This window comes from Nematolebias whitei, chromosome 1 (assembly GCF_014905685.2).
Source record: "Nematolebias whitei isolate Nwh7 chromosome 1, NemWhi1, whole genome shotgun sequence".
Classification (NCBI taxonomy): Eukaryota; Metazoa; Chordata; class Actinopteri; order Cyprinodontiformes; family Rivulidae; genus Nematolebias; species Nematolebias whitei.
In genome coordinates this window covers 30368363-30381465 of record NC_056498.1, presented here as the reverse complement: position 1 = coordinate 30381465, position 13103 = coordinate 30368363, and the positions used below count along the sequence as shown (strand labels likewise).

General features: G+C 42.7%; 2 protein-coding genes across 3 annotated transcripts in view; both read left to right on the top strand.

Moving 5' to 3' along the window:
- per1b (period circadian clock 1b) overlaps positions 1 to 4183 on the top strand; it is a gene marked incomplete at its 3' end in the record, with an annotated part of 27898 nt that extends 23715 nt beyond the window's left edge. For both annotated transcript variants that reach the window (XM_037676390.1, XM_037676384.1), the window contains 3 exon segments: positions 2134 to 2332; positions 3183 to 3333; positions 3415 to 4183. In XM_037676390.1, the coding sequence (XP_037532318.1) occupies positions 2134 to 2332; positions 3183 to 3333; positions 3415 to 3669 (605 nt within the window).
- A 5284-nt stretch (positions 4184 to 9467) lies between these two features.
- The window catches only part of LOC119407946 (procollagen C-endopeptidase enhancer 2), a 9540-nt gene continuing 5904 nt past the window's right edge, over positions 9468 to 13103 (top strand). The window contains exons 1-2 of the mRNA XM_037674815.1: positions 9468 to 9562; positions 9658 to 9685. Of these exons, the coding sequence (XP_037530743.1) occupies positions 9468 to 9562; positions 9658 to 9685 (123 nt within the window). The remainder of the gene's footprint in view (positions 9563 to 9657; positions 9686 to 13103) is intronic.

The window sequence follows — 13103 nt, the reverse complement described above, 5'->3', positions numbered from 1 at the left end:
CACACACACACACACACACACACACACACACACACACACACACACACCTCAGAACGTCCCAAACAGACTCTTGAGATATTATTTTTTTAGTTATTTTTTAGTTTCACGGAGGTGAAGAGTGCGAGGACACACACCGACTGATGTTTCCCTCACATCCTGGATGATGGACGTTAGGAGACTGTTTCTGTCAAAACTGTGTGCAAAGTCACAAAACGTTCATTTCTGTGTGAATCACGTCTTTATTCTCAACACAGCAGTTCCTCGTTTATCGGGTTAGGTTTTCGGATCGGATCAAAACTTTCCCTCCATTTCAGCAGAAGGCAACGGCTGGAAGCACTGTTGCTCCTGGGTGGGGCACTGTTGGCTTCTGGGAAATGTAGTCCTTTTGAGTGGCGATAATGTAGGCTTAGTGAGAGAAAGATACAAAATGGCTGCGCCTGTCCCAAGTTTTTTCGTTGACGTTTTACTGTATCCCGTACCGTCCCAATCACGTGTGTTCTTAAAGTTGACAGTCGTGTGTCGTGTACAGTCTTGGTTTGAAAAAGCGCGAGTCCGCAAAAGTCGAACCGCGAAGTAGCGAGGGACTGCTGCAAATCTGAGTTTGACAACAAGAGTATTACATAAAACTTTTCATAAACAAGCGACAGCGAGTTCTTTTCCACTCAAGGTCTGTCCAGATGTCGTGTTACATAAATACTTTTTATTCTGTAGAAGGCTGAGTGCTGCCTGCAGCAGATGATTAAACTTGAACCAGCTTTATCTGACCTGTTTGAGTAGAAACAAAAACATTTAACATTTTTATCAGCATGTTTCCTCTAAGGACAGGACTGTTGACGTTACGCGTTCTTTCTGCCTTTTATAAATTAAAAGCCACATGTTCGTGTCGGAGCAGGACGCCCACTTTGTGCGGACAAAGTTCATTCTCCTCGATCTTCATCCAAACTGCCTCCTGCAGCACAGTGTTGGTGCTGAAATCAGGTTCTCTTGGTGGTCGTCCGAGGAGCAGTGTTCAGTGAAATAAAGAGCACGAGGGAAAGGACAGGAAGCAGTTTTTGAATCCCGCCCTGTCTTCAGGGCTTCCAGTGAATCTGGAAATCAGGAAACAACCTGGAAAATGACTTTCACGTTTTCCAGACAGGGAAAACTCAGAATTTGAGAAAATTAAATTAAAAAATATCAGAGAACACTGAGGGACCGTGTGTAAATCTGCTACATGCAGCTTTTACTGGAAGTTTTGCGAGTTCCTTCTGGCTCAACTTGGTTGATGATTGTTTAAAAGTCGAGCACAATGAACTCAGGACGCTTTAGTGGAAACTTTGTTTTTTAGTTTGTATGTTGCTTCAAATGATCATTTCCCCACATGATTGAGGTGTCCTTTGTAGGGGCTGAAGATTAATCTACAGTGGACACGGCCACCATTGGCCACCCCCTGGCTCCGCCATTGCAACTGGTGGCGCTTTCTTCTTTCACCAGGATCCGTCACTCTGCGCCACCTTAGACAGAGAAAACTCCTACCTCCTCTTCTCCACAGTGTAACTCTTACCCACTTGAATATCTTGCAACAAAAACATTTAGGTTTCCCTGCTTTTAAGAAAAGCACTCGTCTAGAAAACTACAAACATTCACTATTCAGATCCTTTAGTGTTGGGGGACATCGACGTACCGCCTGTTTAAAAAATAACTACATAGTTGATGTTTTCCTCTTGCTTCTAGCACTGTTGCAGATCATGATGATGATGTTTGTGATGCATTTAATATTTAATTTTTGAAGGTTATTGCGTTAATATTTATGAAGCGTTCACACTATTGTGATCCATTTTTCTTCAGTACATTTTTCAGCATCTTTCTCGTTCCACAATTTTTGTGCTATTTCAACTAATCATCAATCAAAATGTTCAGGACAATCCTGCTATGACTTTTGGTATTGGTGCAACTTGTAGCTTTTTGAAATATTTAGCATTTTCTGCCATTTTTTTTTTCACACAGAAAATGAATTTAGCTCATTTGACATCCTTCAAATCTTTAGCTCTTTTTTTGAGTTGATGACCTGTGATGGGACTCGAGTGAATCGGCAGGTTTATTTAAGAACGTTTGGCTCAGTAAACATGTTTGTTGTTCCCTGTCTCCTCTCAGGCAGCAGCCAGGGCAGCCACACCAGCAAGTACTTCGGCAGCATCGACTCGTCGGAGAACGACCACTCCCGTAAGCAGCCGGCGGGGGGCAGCGGAAGGGGCGAGGAGCAGTTCATCAAGTGCGTCCTGCAGGACCCCATCTGGCTGCTGATGGCCAACACGGACGACAAGGTCATGATGACGTATCAACTTCCTGTCAGGTAAAGACCTGAGACGGTTTATAGAAAAACAAAGAGTATGTTTTTAATCTGATAGAAGTGCATGTGTTATCAATTAAAACTAAAACTAGGAAAGTGGGCGCGTAAAATTTAGCTTCAGGTGGTTCAGGTGGTTCAGATGGTTCAGATGGTTCAGATGGTTTGGGTGGTTCAGATGGTTCAGGTGGTTCAGATGATTCGGGTGGTTCAGGTGGGTCAGGTGGTTCAGATGGTTCAGATGGTTTGGGTGGTTCAGATGGTTCGGGTGGTTCAGGTGATTCAGGTTGTGATTCGGGAGATGTTAGTTTCTTCTTGTAGGGATTTATTTTAACTTTTAAAAATGTTTAATTTAGATATAAGACTTTTTTTATTTGTAGTCAAGAGGCCAAAACGCATCAATAAGAAACGTGATGTCGTTTGTCCCAAAGAATGTTTTCTAGATTTAAAATATTGATTGCTGACGAGAAGAAAGCCTTAGTAGATCACTGAAATGGTTTTTTTTGTTGTTTTGTTTATTTTGATAAAAGTTTCATTTATAGTCTCTGTAACCCATATCCAGTGTAAACAGTAAATGTTAAAACAGCCATTTAATCTATTTTTGGTGACTTTTAGAAATCTTAAGCTAGATTTTTACTAAAATAGTGTCAGGTGTGGGGTCCTTGAACATGTCTAACTAGTGTAAATGTTTTTGATTCTTTTGTTTTAAATCTATGTTCAAAAGAAGAAATGTCATTAATGATATTTAGAAGTTTGGTTTGATTATATGCTACAATGTCCTGCCATACTGGAATATTTGGGCACATTTGAACACTGATAGAAAGCGTCTTGACGTTGACCCTCCCGTCAATAACAGGGACATGGAGACAGTGCTGCAGGAGGACCGCGAGGCCTTGAGGAACCTGCAGAAGCACCAGCCTCGCTTCACGGATGATCAGAAGAAGGAGCTGAGCCAGGTCCATCCCTGGATCCGGACGGGCCGCCTGCCGCGAGCCATCAACATCCCCGTAAGCTCCGCGGCTAAACGCTACGGTACGTTTGAGCAACACCCCTCAGAAACCGAAAATAAACCTGGTTTGTGGTTTCAGGGCTGCGCGGGCTGCAAGTGTCCCCCTTCTGTGCCCCCCGCCACCCCGTTCGACGTGGAGATCCACGAAATGGAGCTGTGCACCGTGCTGAAAGCGCAGGAGGAGTGCACCGGTTCGGCCGAGAAAAACCTCACGGAGACGGCCATGGACGACGTTCAGCCGGAGGAGGAGGAGGAGGAGGCGCAAAAGGACGGTGAAGACACGAAGGCAGACAAGCAGAGCGCAATCTCAGAGACTGTCCAGGAAAAGACTTAAATTGAAAGAAAAACACGTACGTTCATCGCGACCTTTCTGCCGCTCCGCAGACAAACACTCACGTTCCAGGACTTTGAGCTCGGGACGCCAGCGTACGACCACCGAGCTCCGCCGGGACAAAAAGGTGCCGGTCCTCGCTCAACACACAGGACATTTGATTCGTCTGATTCCTAAAGACCAGCCGATATAAAAACACTCAGTTTTACAGAGTGATCTGGTCCTTTCTTCCCTCGACGCTGTTCATATTTATTGAACGTCACGTCGGAGGAGGACGCAGGTGAGCGTGTTGGACGAGCAGAAAGATGGACGGTCACCGGTGAAGACTTCTTATTGACTGTTTATGAGCTCTGCTCTCACTTCACTCTTGTAAAATACAATTAAATGTTTTTTTATAAATAATAAAAATCACATAAATAAGAAGCTACTTTTACATTTAAAAGAAAATGTGCAGTAAGAGTTAATTTTTTTAAAGCTTGATGTATTTTTTTATACTTTTATCCCCTAAAAAAAATGCCCCAAGAATGAATCTGCACTGTAAAATATGTACGTTAATTTAATGTTTTTTTTATATTATTATTTGAAAATGATGATACCGGGAACAGAAACTGTATTTTTGACACTGGAGTCCAGTTGTTTTAGTTGATGTACACTTTGCGTGGCACTTTGGCTATCACTGACCGGCACTTTAAATGTCTATTGAGCGGTGATCCGGTCAATAGCGGTGAAAACAAAAACCCAATCGAAAAATCATCACAGACTATATATTTTGTTTTTTTATTTAAGTTCGAGCTGTGGAGAGCATTTATGCTTGTGATTTAAAAACTGGACACTACTCCCTAAAAATAAAAAAGCCCTAAAAGTCTAGAAAACATTTCCTATTTTCATCCCCGTCACTCGTTTCCTCTGTGTGGCACTGATCCAGTCATGTGATACCCTCTGCTTCGTGGCGTCCACGACAGTTTAATATTTTTTGGTGAAGTTCTTTGTACAAAAAAAGATGACAATAAAATGCAAAACACAAAGCTTGATTGATTTATTTTTCCCAGCCCGGTTTTTCTGCGTGTCCTCGCAGTTTATTTTCGTTGGTGCGTGTTTTGCAGCAGTTGGCGTGAGTACACAGACGTGTCCAGAATAAACTGGAAGCAAAGAGCAGATGAGGCTGCTGCTTTCTTAACCCGACCACAGGCTCTGTGCTCAACTGTGGTTCGAACCCAAAGTGGTCGGGTGAAGCCTTAAAAAAACAAAGACATGTCCTTGTTTGGATGAACTCAAAGTTCAGTGCACATCATGACTCTAGTAACTATGGTAACAGGTGTAGATCAAATTGGATGGCTGTCAATCAAATTGCCTTAGTACACTGCCTGGCTAAAAAAAAAAGTTGCCACCTGGATTTAACTAAGCAAATAGGTACGAGCCTCCTATTAGATAATTACTGCATGGGTGATTATCTTTCAGCTGCAACAAGTTATTTAACCCCAACTGGTGCAATGAGTTGCTTCTCATTTCTTAAACAACCATGTTGAAAGACACATCGTGTGGTCGTGGAAAAGATGTCAGTCTGTTTGAGAAGGGTCAAATCATTGGCATCAAGCAGAGAAAACATCTAAGGAGATTACAGAAACTACTAAAATTGGTTAACTGTCCAACGCATTATTAAAAACTGTAAGGATAGTGGGGACCCATCGTCTTCAAGGAAGAAATGTGACTGGAAAAAAATCCTGAATGATCGTGATCGGTGATCAAACGTTTGGTGAAATCATATCGAAGACAACAGTAGCGCTCAGGGCTGTGTTTAACGGTGAAAGTAAGAGCATTTCCACATGGACAATGTGAAGGGAACTCAAGGAATTAGGACTGAACAGCTTTTAAAAAACCACTAATTCAAATTCAAAAATACTTTATTAATCCCAGAGGGAAATTATTTGTTGATGTAACTCGTTATCCTCATTTCATTAAGAGATGTTATAGATGCTGATGGCTGTAGGCAGGAAGGATCTCTTGTAAAGGTCCATCCCACAGTGGATCCTAAGAAACTGGCTGCAGATGCCGTCCGATCCGTCCACCCAGACTCGGCTGGACTCTCGGTTCCCCTCGGGCTGTAGGACCACCTGAATGCCAGGCAGAACTCCTCCCAGAGCGATGGCCACTCCTCCCAGCAGTCTGCCGAGCTCCTCGTCGCTGCGGACAGCCAACTGTAGGTGCCGAGGGACGATCCTGTCCTTCCGCTGTCATGAGCCGTGTTTCCTGCTAGTTCCAGGATCTCAGTGGTCAGGCACTCGAGCACAGCTGGCAGGTAGATGAGAATGCGTCCACAGAACATCCTTTTAACTCATTTGAGATTTGGGGCTGTAGTTGAGATATTATTTGAGCTTTTGAGCTGCTGTTGGTTGCAGAAAGCTGCCTTGTTGCCATGGTTACGCATCATAACAAATGTCCAAAACTACAAAAGTTTCAGTAAAAATCCTTCCAGCTGCACAGCGTCTGATACCAGAGGAAACAATCATCCAAAAAATGTGATTTACATCCAGAAAAAGAGGAATTAAAGTTTCCAAAAGCAAAATAGAATGAAAGTAACAGAGCTGCTCCAACATGCAGCCACCTGGAGCGGCGCAATTCTAGAACAATTCTACAATTGGAACAATACAATACAATACAACAACAACAACAGAACAACAAAAAGAACAATACAACAATTCTAGAATTAGTGAGGCTAACCAAAAAAAGGCTTCAATTTGCTCGAGAGCATAAAGATTGGACTCTGGAGCAATGGAAGGAGGTCATGTGGTCTGATGAGTCCAGATTTAACCTGGTCCAGTGATGGGCGCATCAGGGTAAGGAGAGGCAGGTGAAGTGATGCACCCATCATGCCTAGTGCCTACTGTACGAGCCTGTGGGGGCAGTGATGTGGGGTTGCTGCAGTTGGTCAGGTCTTGGTTCAGCAACAGTATGTTTCAAAGAATGAGGTCAGCTGACTACCTGAATATACTGAATGACCAGGTTATTCCATCAATGGATTTTTTTCTTCCCTGACGGCACGGACATATTCCAAGATGACAATGCCCAAGATGACAATGCCAGGATTCATTAGGCTCGATTTGTGAGTGGTTCTGGGAGCATGAGACATAATTTTCACATGGATTGGCCACCACAGAGTTCAGACCTTAACCCATTGGGAATCTTTGGGATGTGTTGGAGAAGGCTTTGTGCAGTGGTCAGAATCTGCCATCATCAATGCAAGATCTTGGTGGAAAAATTAACGCAACACTGGATGGAAATAGATCTTATGACATTGCAGAAGCTTATCGAAACAATGCCACAGTGAATGCATGCTGTAATCAAAGCTGAAGGCGGTCCATCAAAATATTAGTGTGATCATTTTTTTTCTTTGGTGGCAACTTTTTTTTTGGCCAGGCAGTGTATTATTATTACTAAACCTTTACCATGAAAAATCCCTTTGAGATTAAAAACCTATTTTTCAAGGTAGTCCTGTCCAAGATGGGCGGTAGCAAGTACCCAGGGGAGGCCACGCCTAGTCTGTGTGGCAGGAGTGCCCAATACGTTGCTGTCAATCTACCAGTTGATCACAGAGGTATTATGGTTAGATCGCAGGGCATAAAAAAAAAATAGACGTCAGCCTATTATCCATTCTCAATATGAAATTTGTTACTTGACTGACATACAGGGCAGCCAGTCACAGCCCTCGTTCTCTCAAACCAGGTCTCAGAGTGGAGGTTTTCTGGGGAAAAAAAACTCCAACTGGAGTTTTTGGTAGTGCACAGCAAAACTCGACCGTGTGAAATTCTCCGGGTGTGAAATGGCACGTGCGCACTTACAGGCGGCTGCAGTCCGAAGTTTTTCTGCACTAACAGCAGTTATAATAAATGGCAAAGAGCAGTGTTTTTGTGCTGCTCACCCTTTTTCAACACGTAGGAGCAAAACAAATAAAATCCAGTTCCAAAGAGACGTTAGTTTATTCATTAGTTTGGATGTAACTGTGATCATGCAGACGCTGCATGCACAGCGCTTTGAGTGTCTTGAAATAAGATAGAAAGGCGCTATATAAGTACAGTCCATTTTACAATTTACAATGAATGCAGCTGAGCTGGCATCAGGGTTGCCAGATAAATTTAAAATGTCTTATTTATCCCCTCCTTTTCTGTGCACATGTTCAACACACACCTCATCTTAGAACATCTTTACTCAACACATGATATTAAAATGCTATCATTTTAAAACCACATAATTTTTCATTTAAACCCACTCATTTTCTGTTTATTACCCCAATAAACATTAACAAAAAACTCTAATGCGAAGGTGCTGCTTATGACTCAGTTGTAGCAGTTCCTCAGGCTGAAGAAGTCTTTTTGGATAAAAGACAAAACATTTCAACAAAGAAGAATCCTTCCAGAGGACCTGACTTAACCTTGTTAGATTCATCTACCTGGATTATTGAGCACCAGGACCTTAGGTTATGTGGCTACACATTAAATTACAAACACAATTCAACCAGCATTTCAGCTCATTCTGTTCATGTCTGTTATATTTCTGCTGTTTTTTGTCCTGCTTTCAGCAAATGTCAGCAGTTCAATTTGAACTCGCATCAACAGTTTAGCGATGAAACTTTTTCAGCAGCTTTCAGCTTCTTCAGCACTCGCCAGGGGTGATTCTAGAATATGACCTTTAGGGGTGCTTAGCCCCCAGTGCTGACAATGGCTCTTGGCTTGAACAACATGGTGGCCATTGGTGTCAGAAACATTCATAATGTGGGGGGGACACACTGGTGGGGAGGCGTTGGAGATCCTCCCCCAGAAAATTTTGAATAAAGTAGATGCTATTTCCTTCATTCTGGTGTATTTTAACTGGTTCTTTAACATCCATGTTTACCTACACAAGTAAACACTTGATTCAATTTAGAGAGCACGGCATGACAAGAAGTAGCGCTAAGCTAGCAGCGTGCAATACAGACGCGCTAGCTAACATGCTACAGATGTAGCGCTCTGCTTTACATTACACAACCTGAGAAATGCTTTGTACAGAATCAGTTTAGTGTTAAATGATCATAACGAAGACTAAACGTATACAAACAGAAGTTTCAACATATATCTACATTTAAAACGCATAAAACAAAACACAACTAGCTTTAAGCGTTAACCTTTGATTTAACTGCATACAATGTGATTATGACAGAAAATGGAGGATTTACTTGCAGTTACCTTTGTACAGACAAACATGTGGTACTTCCTGGTTATCACTGTTGTATTCAGCTGCTCATGAGGTCGGCCGCAGGGCTTTATACATCTTTTACATTTTTCCAGACTCAGTTTAAGTTTTGGAAATGGAATAAACTGTATTCCACCCTCTAGATCAGGGCTATTCAACCAAACTGCTCAGGGGGCACAGTTACTGAGAGCCAGCAGCTCAGGGGCCGGACATCCAGCGATTAAAATCATTATGTAAATAAACCAAGTATTATAATAATCTTTTACTGTTTATTTTGTTGCATTGAATCATAAATACAATAAACAGAACCCAAACCCAGAACAATTTATTTTTCACTTTATTTTTCAGGGGTGCCGAGTTAAAATTTAGGGGTGCTTGAGCACCCACAAAAAGAGGCTAAAATCGCCACTGGCTATTGCACTGGATTTTCACAGGAAATGACATTTCTCCACTTTCCTCTCCCCTCCCTTTTGCAAACTTTAACATCTCTCCACGCCTCTACCCAATTTTCTCCCTCCTTCGTCCTGCTCCTCCTCGTCCTCCTTATCCCATCTTTCTGGATCTAGGAGGCCTACGGGATGGAGGACCGTGTGTGGACTGTGAGCCTTCTTATAATTTCTTTAACTTTTGGACAGTCTGATGCTCAGAGTCAGACTAACAGCTCTAACTCAAGGTAAGGTGCGTCAGAAAGTTTCCTTGCATGTGCACGTGGAGAGCCATTTTTAGGTCTAGCTATGAGTGTGTCCTCTCCTGATTGCTGTATTTCAGTCACCTAAAGTGCAGCAGAAATAGAAGGGTTCAGTGTTACTGAGACGTGGTCGGCATCCCATAAACACGGAGACACGCTGACGACACCAAATGACACTTTGCTGGAACTGAAGTAGTGATTAAACTGAACAGGCTTACAGTAGCTGCTTGTGGAAAAAGAAAAACATGAGATTCTGCTCAGTTTTTACACATAATCCACATCTTTGTGAGCTCAGTTTAATACCCCCCTCCCTCCCCCCAAGTTGTTTATTGAACGCTCAGCGTGCACGGCCTTCCACACACACAGGGTGTAAACTGAACACGAGAAACAAACAAATACCTGTGGCCTGCTCAACGCCAGAGGCTCTGAAGGGAGGGACTCAACCGCCGGGACGTTCCAGCCAAATGTGGCCGGACGAGGACCGCAACGGACATGAGACACTTGCCTGAAGAAACTCCTAACGAGACGATCACTTCAGGAAAAACGCAAGAAGACTTAAAAGCTGGAGGTCTGAACAGATTCTGCAGCAAAATGAAAAGCTGAAGCTGCTTTGATGTGTGTTTATCTGAAAGTGGCTGCAGCCTCTCATGGTGCCCATTAGATGCAGTTAGGAGTGCCTCCTGGCACAGACTGGGTGATGGCCCAGTGCTCTAAAACCCCCCAAAAAAACTCACTTTCTCCTCATAGGATAGCTACCCTTGATGAACACAGACTGCCACTGTAGCTTTCTGTGTAGGTATCTACAGTATGTACCGTACGCATATATCTATAGTTATAGGTATGTATTTATGTATCTATCTATCTATGTATTTATGTATCTATAGGTATAGGTATAGACATAGGTATGTATACTATTTATGCATCTATGTATTTATGCATCTATGTATCTGTAGGTATAGGTATAGATATAGGTATGTATTTATGTATCTATAGGTACAGGTATGTATTTTTGTATCTATGGGTTTATGTATCTATGTATCTATGTATTTATATATCTATAGGTATAGGTATATATTTATGTATTTATGATTCATGTATCTATAGGTATGCATTTATGTATCTATGTATTTATGTATCTACGTATTTATGTATCTATAGGTATAGTTCATTCATTCATTCAGTCTTTATTTAAACAGGTTAGTCCCATTTAGCCACGAGGACTCATTTATAAGAGAGACCTGGATGTATTTATGTATCTATAGGTATAGGTATGTATAGGTAGGCATTTATGTATCTATAGGTATAGGTATGTATAGGTATGTATTTACGTATCTATAGGTATCAGAGTCAGAGTATCTTTATTGTCATTCGCACCTCATGTGGTACATGTGGTGGAGCGAAATTATGTACACAGGGTCCCAGTTACATCCAACAATCAAATGTAAAAGAAAAACAGTAATAACATCTAAGATATGAACTAAGAAAAACATAAACTAAATATACACTAAGCACTCATAACATAAAAACATTACGTCGAACATCAGCACAACCATGAACATGAGTCTGTGTGAGCAGATGAGCACGCATGAACACATCATCATTGAAACAGATCAGCAGCAACATGAAACAGATCAGCAGCATGAAACAGATCAGCAGCAACATGATGTGATTTTTTTCACAGTGATTGTTCTGGTGAGAGATTCATGAGTCTAACAGCCTCAGGGTAGAAGCTGTTCCTCAGTCTAGTGGTTCTACACTTAATGCTCCTCAACCTCCTTCCTGAGGGGAGTGGGGCAAAAAGTGTGTGTGCTGGGTGAGTGGGGTTCTTCATGATGCAGGTGGCCCTCTTCCTGCATCTAGAGTTGTAGATGTCTGTGATGGTGGGGAGACTGTCTCCGACAGACTTCTGTGCAGCCTTCACCACTCTCTGCAAAGCTTTTCTTTCTGCAGCTGTGCAGCCTCCATGCCACACGTTGATGCTGGAGCACAGGATGCTCTCCACTGCACACCTGTAGAAGGAGGTGAGGACTGAGCTTCCCAGACCAGCTCGTCTCAGCCGTCTGAGGAAGTAGAGTCTCTGATGAGCTTTCTTGATCAGGCTGGTGGTGTTGTTGCTCCAGCTGAGGTTGTCATTCATGTGTACACCCAAGTACTTGTAGCTGGAGACCACTTCCACTGCAGATCCTCTTATGTTCAGGGGGGTGTAGGTGTTTTGTTCCTTCTGAAGTCCACAATCATCTCCTTTGTCTTCTTCACATTGATGTGAAAGTTATTCTCTTTGCACCAGCTCTCCAGATGTTTCACCTCTTGCCTGTAGCTGGACTCATCATTGTTTGTGATGCATCTCACCACCGCTGTATCATCTGCAAACTTTACAATGTGACAGCCTGGATGGGTAGCTGCCCAATCATACATGAGCAGAGTAAACAGGAGGGGGCTCAACACACATCCCTGAGGAGAGCCGGTGCTGAGGGTTATGGTGGAGGAAGAGAAGTTGTGGATCCTCACTAACTGTGGTCTGTTTGATAAGAAGTCTAGTACCCAGTTGCAAATGGAGGGGCTTAGTCCTAGTGTGGATAGTTTGTCCATCAGGGTTTGGGGGATCATGGTGTTGAAGGCGGATGTGAAGTCCACAAAGAGCATACGGACGTAAGAGTTTTTCTGCTCCAGGTGGTTGAGCGCAGTGTGGACCATAGAGGAGATGGCATCCTCTGTTGATCGGTTCTCACGGTATGCATACTGATGAGGGTCCTCGTTGATGTTGATGGTTGTTTTGATGTGAGTCATGACCAGTTTTTCGAAGCATTTAATGACTATCAGGGTGAGGGCCACTGGCCGATAGTCATTCAGACCAGTCACTGTAGAGCTTTTTGGGACTGCGATGATGGTGGCAGTCTTCAGGCAGGTGGGAACTGTCTCCAGGGTAAGTGAGGTGTTAAAGATGTCTGCCAGCACCTCGCAGAGCTGATCGGCACATTCTTTCTACACTTTTCCGGGGATGTTGTCTGGGCCAGTTGCTTTGTGCGGATTAATCCTCCTGAAAGTACTCCTTACTTCGGCTGAGGTCACGCTGAGATGCTCTTCATCCAGTGGTGAGGTGAGTCTGGTGCTGGGTGGTCTGTTCGGGTCTTCAAAGCATGCATAGAACTTGTTGAGGGCATCAGGCAGAGATGGGTCTTTGGGGCATTGTTCACTCCTTCCTTTATAATCTGTTATGCACTTAAGGCCCCACCACATGCTCCGAGGGTCTTGTGAGATGAAGACCCTCAGAGCATGTTTAGGTACCGTTATGTATTTATGTACAATATCTATAGATACCAGTATGCATTTATATATCAATAGGTATAGGTATGCATTTATGTATCTATAGGTATACTGTAGGTATGTATTTATGTATCTATGTATTTAAGTATCTATAGGTACATGTATGTATTTATGTATATATGTATTTATGTATCTATAGGTACCGGTATGTATTTATAGGTACCGGTATGCATTTATGTATCTATAGGTGTAGGCATGTATT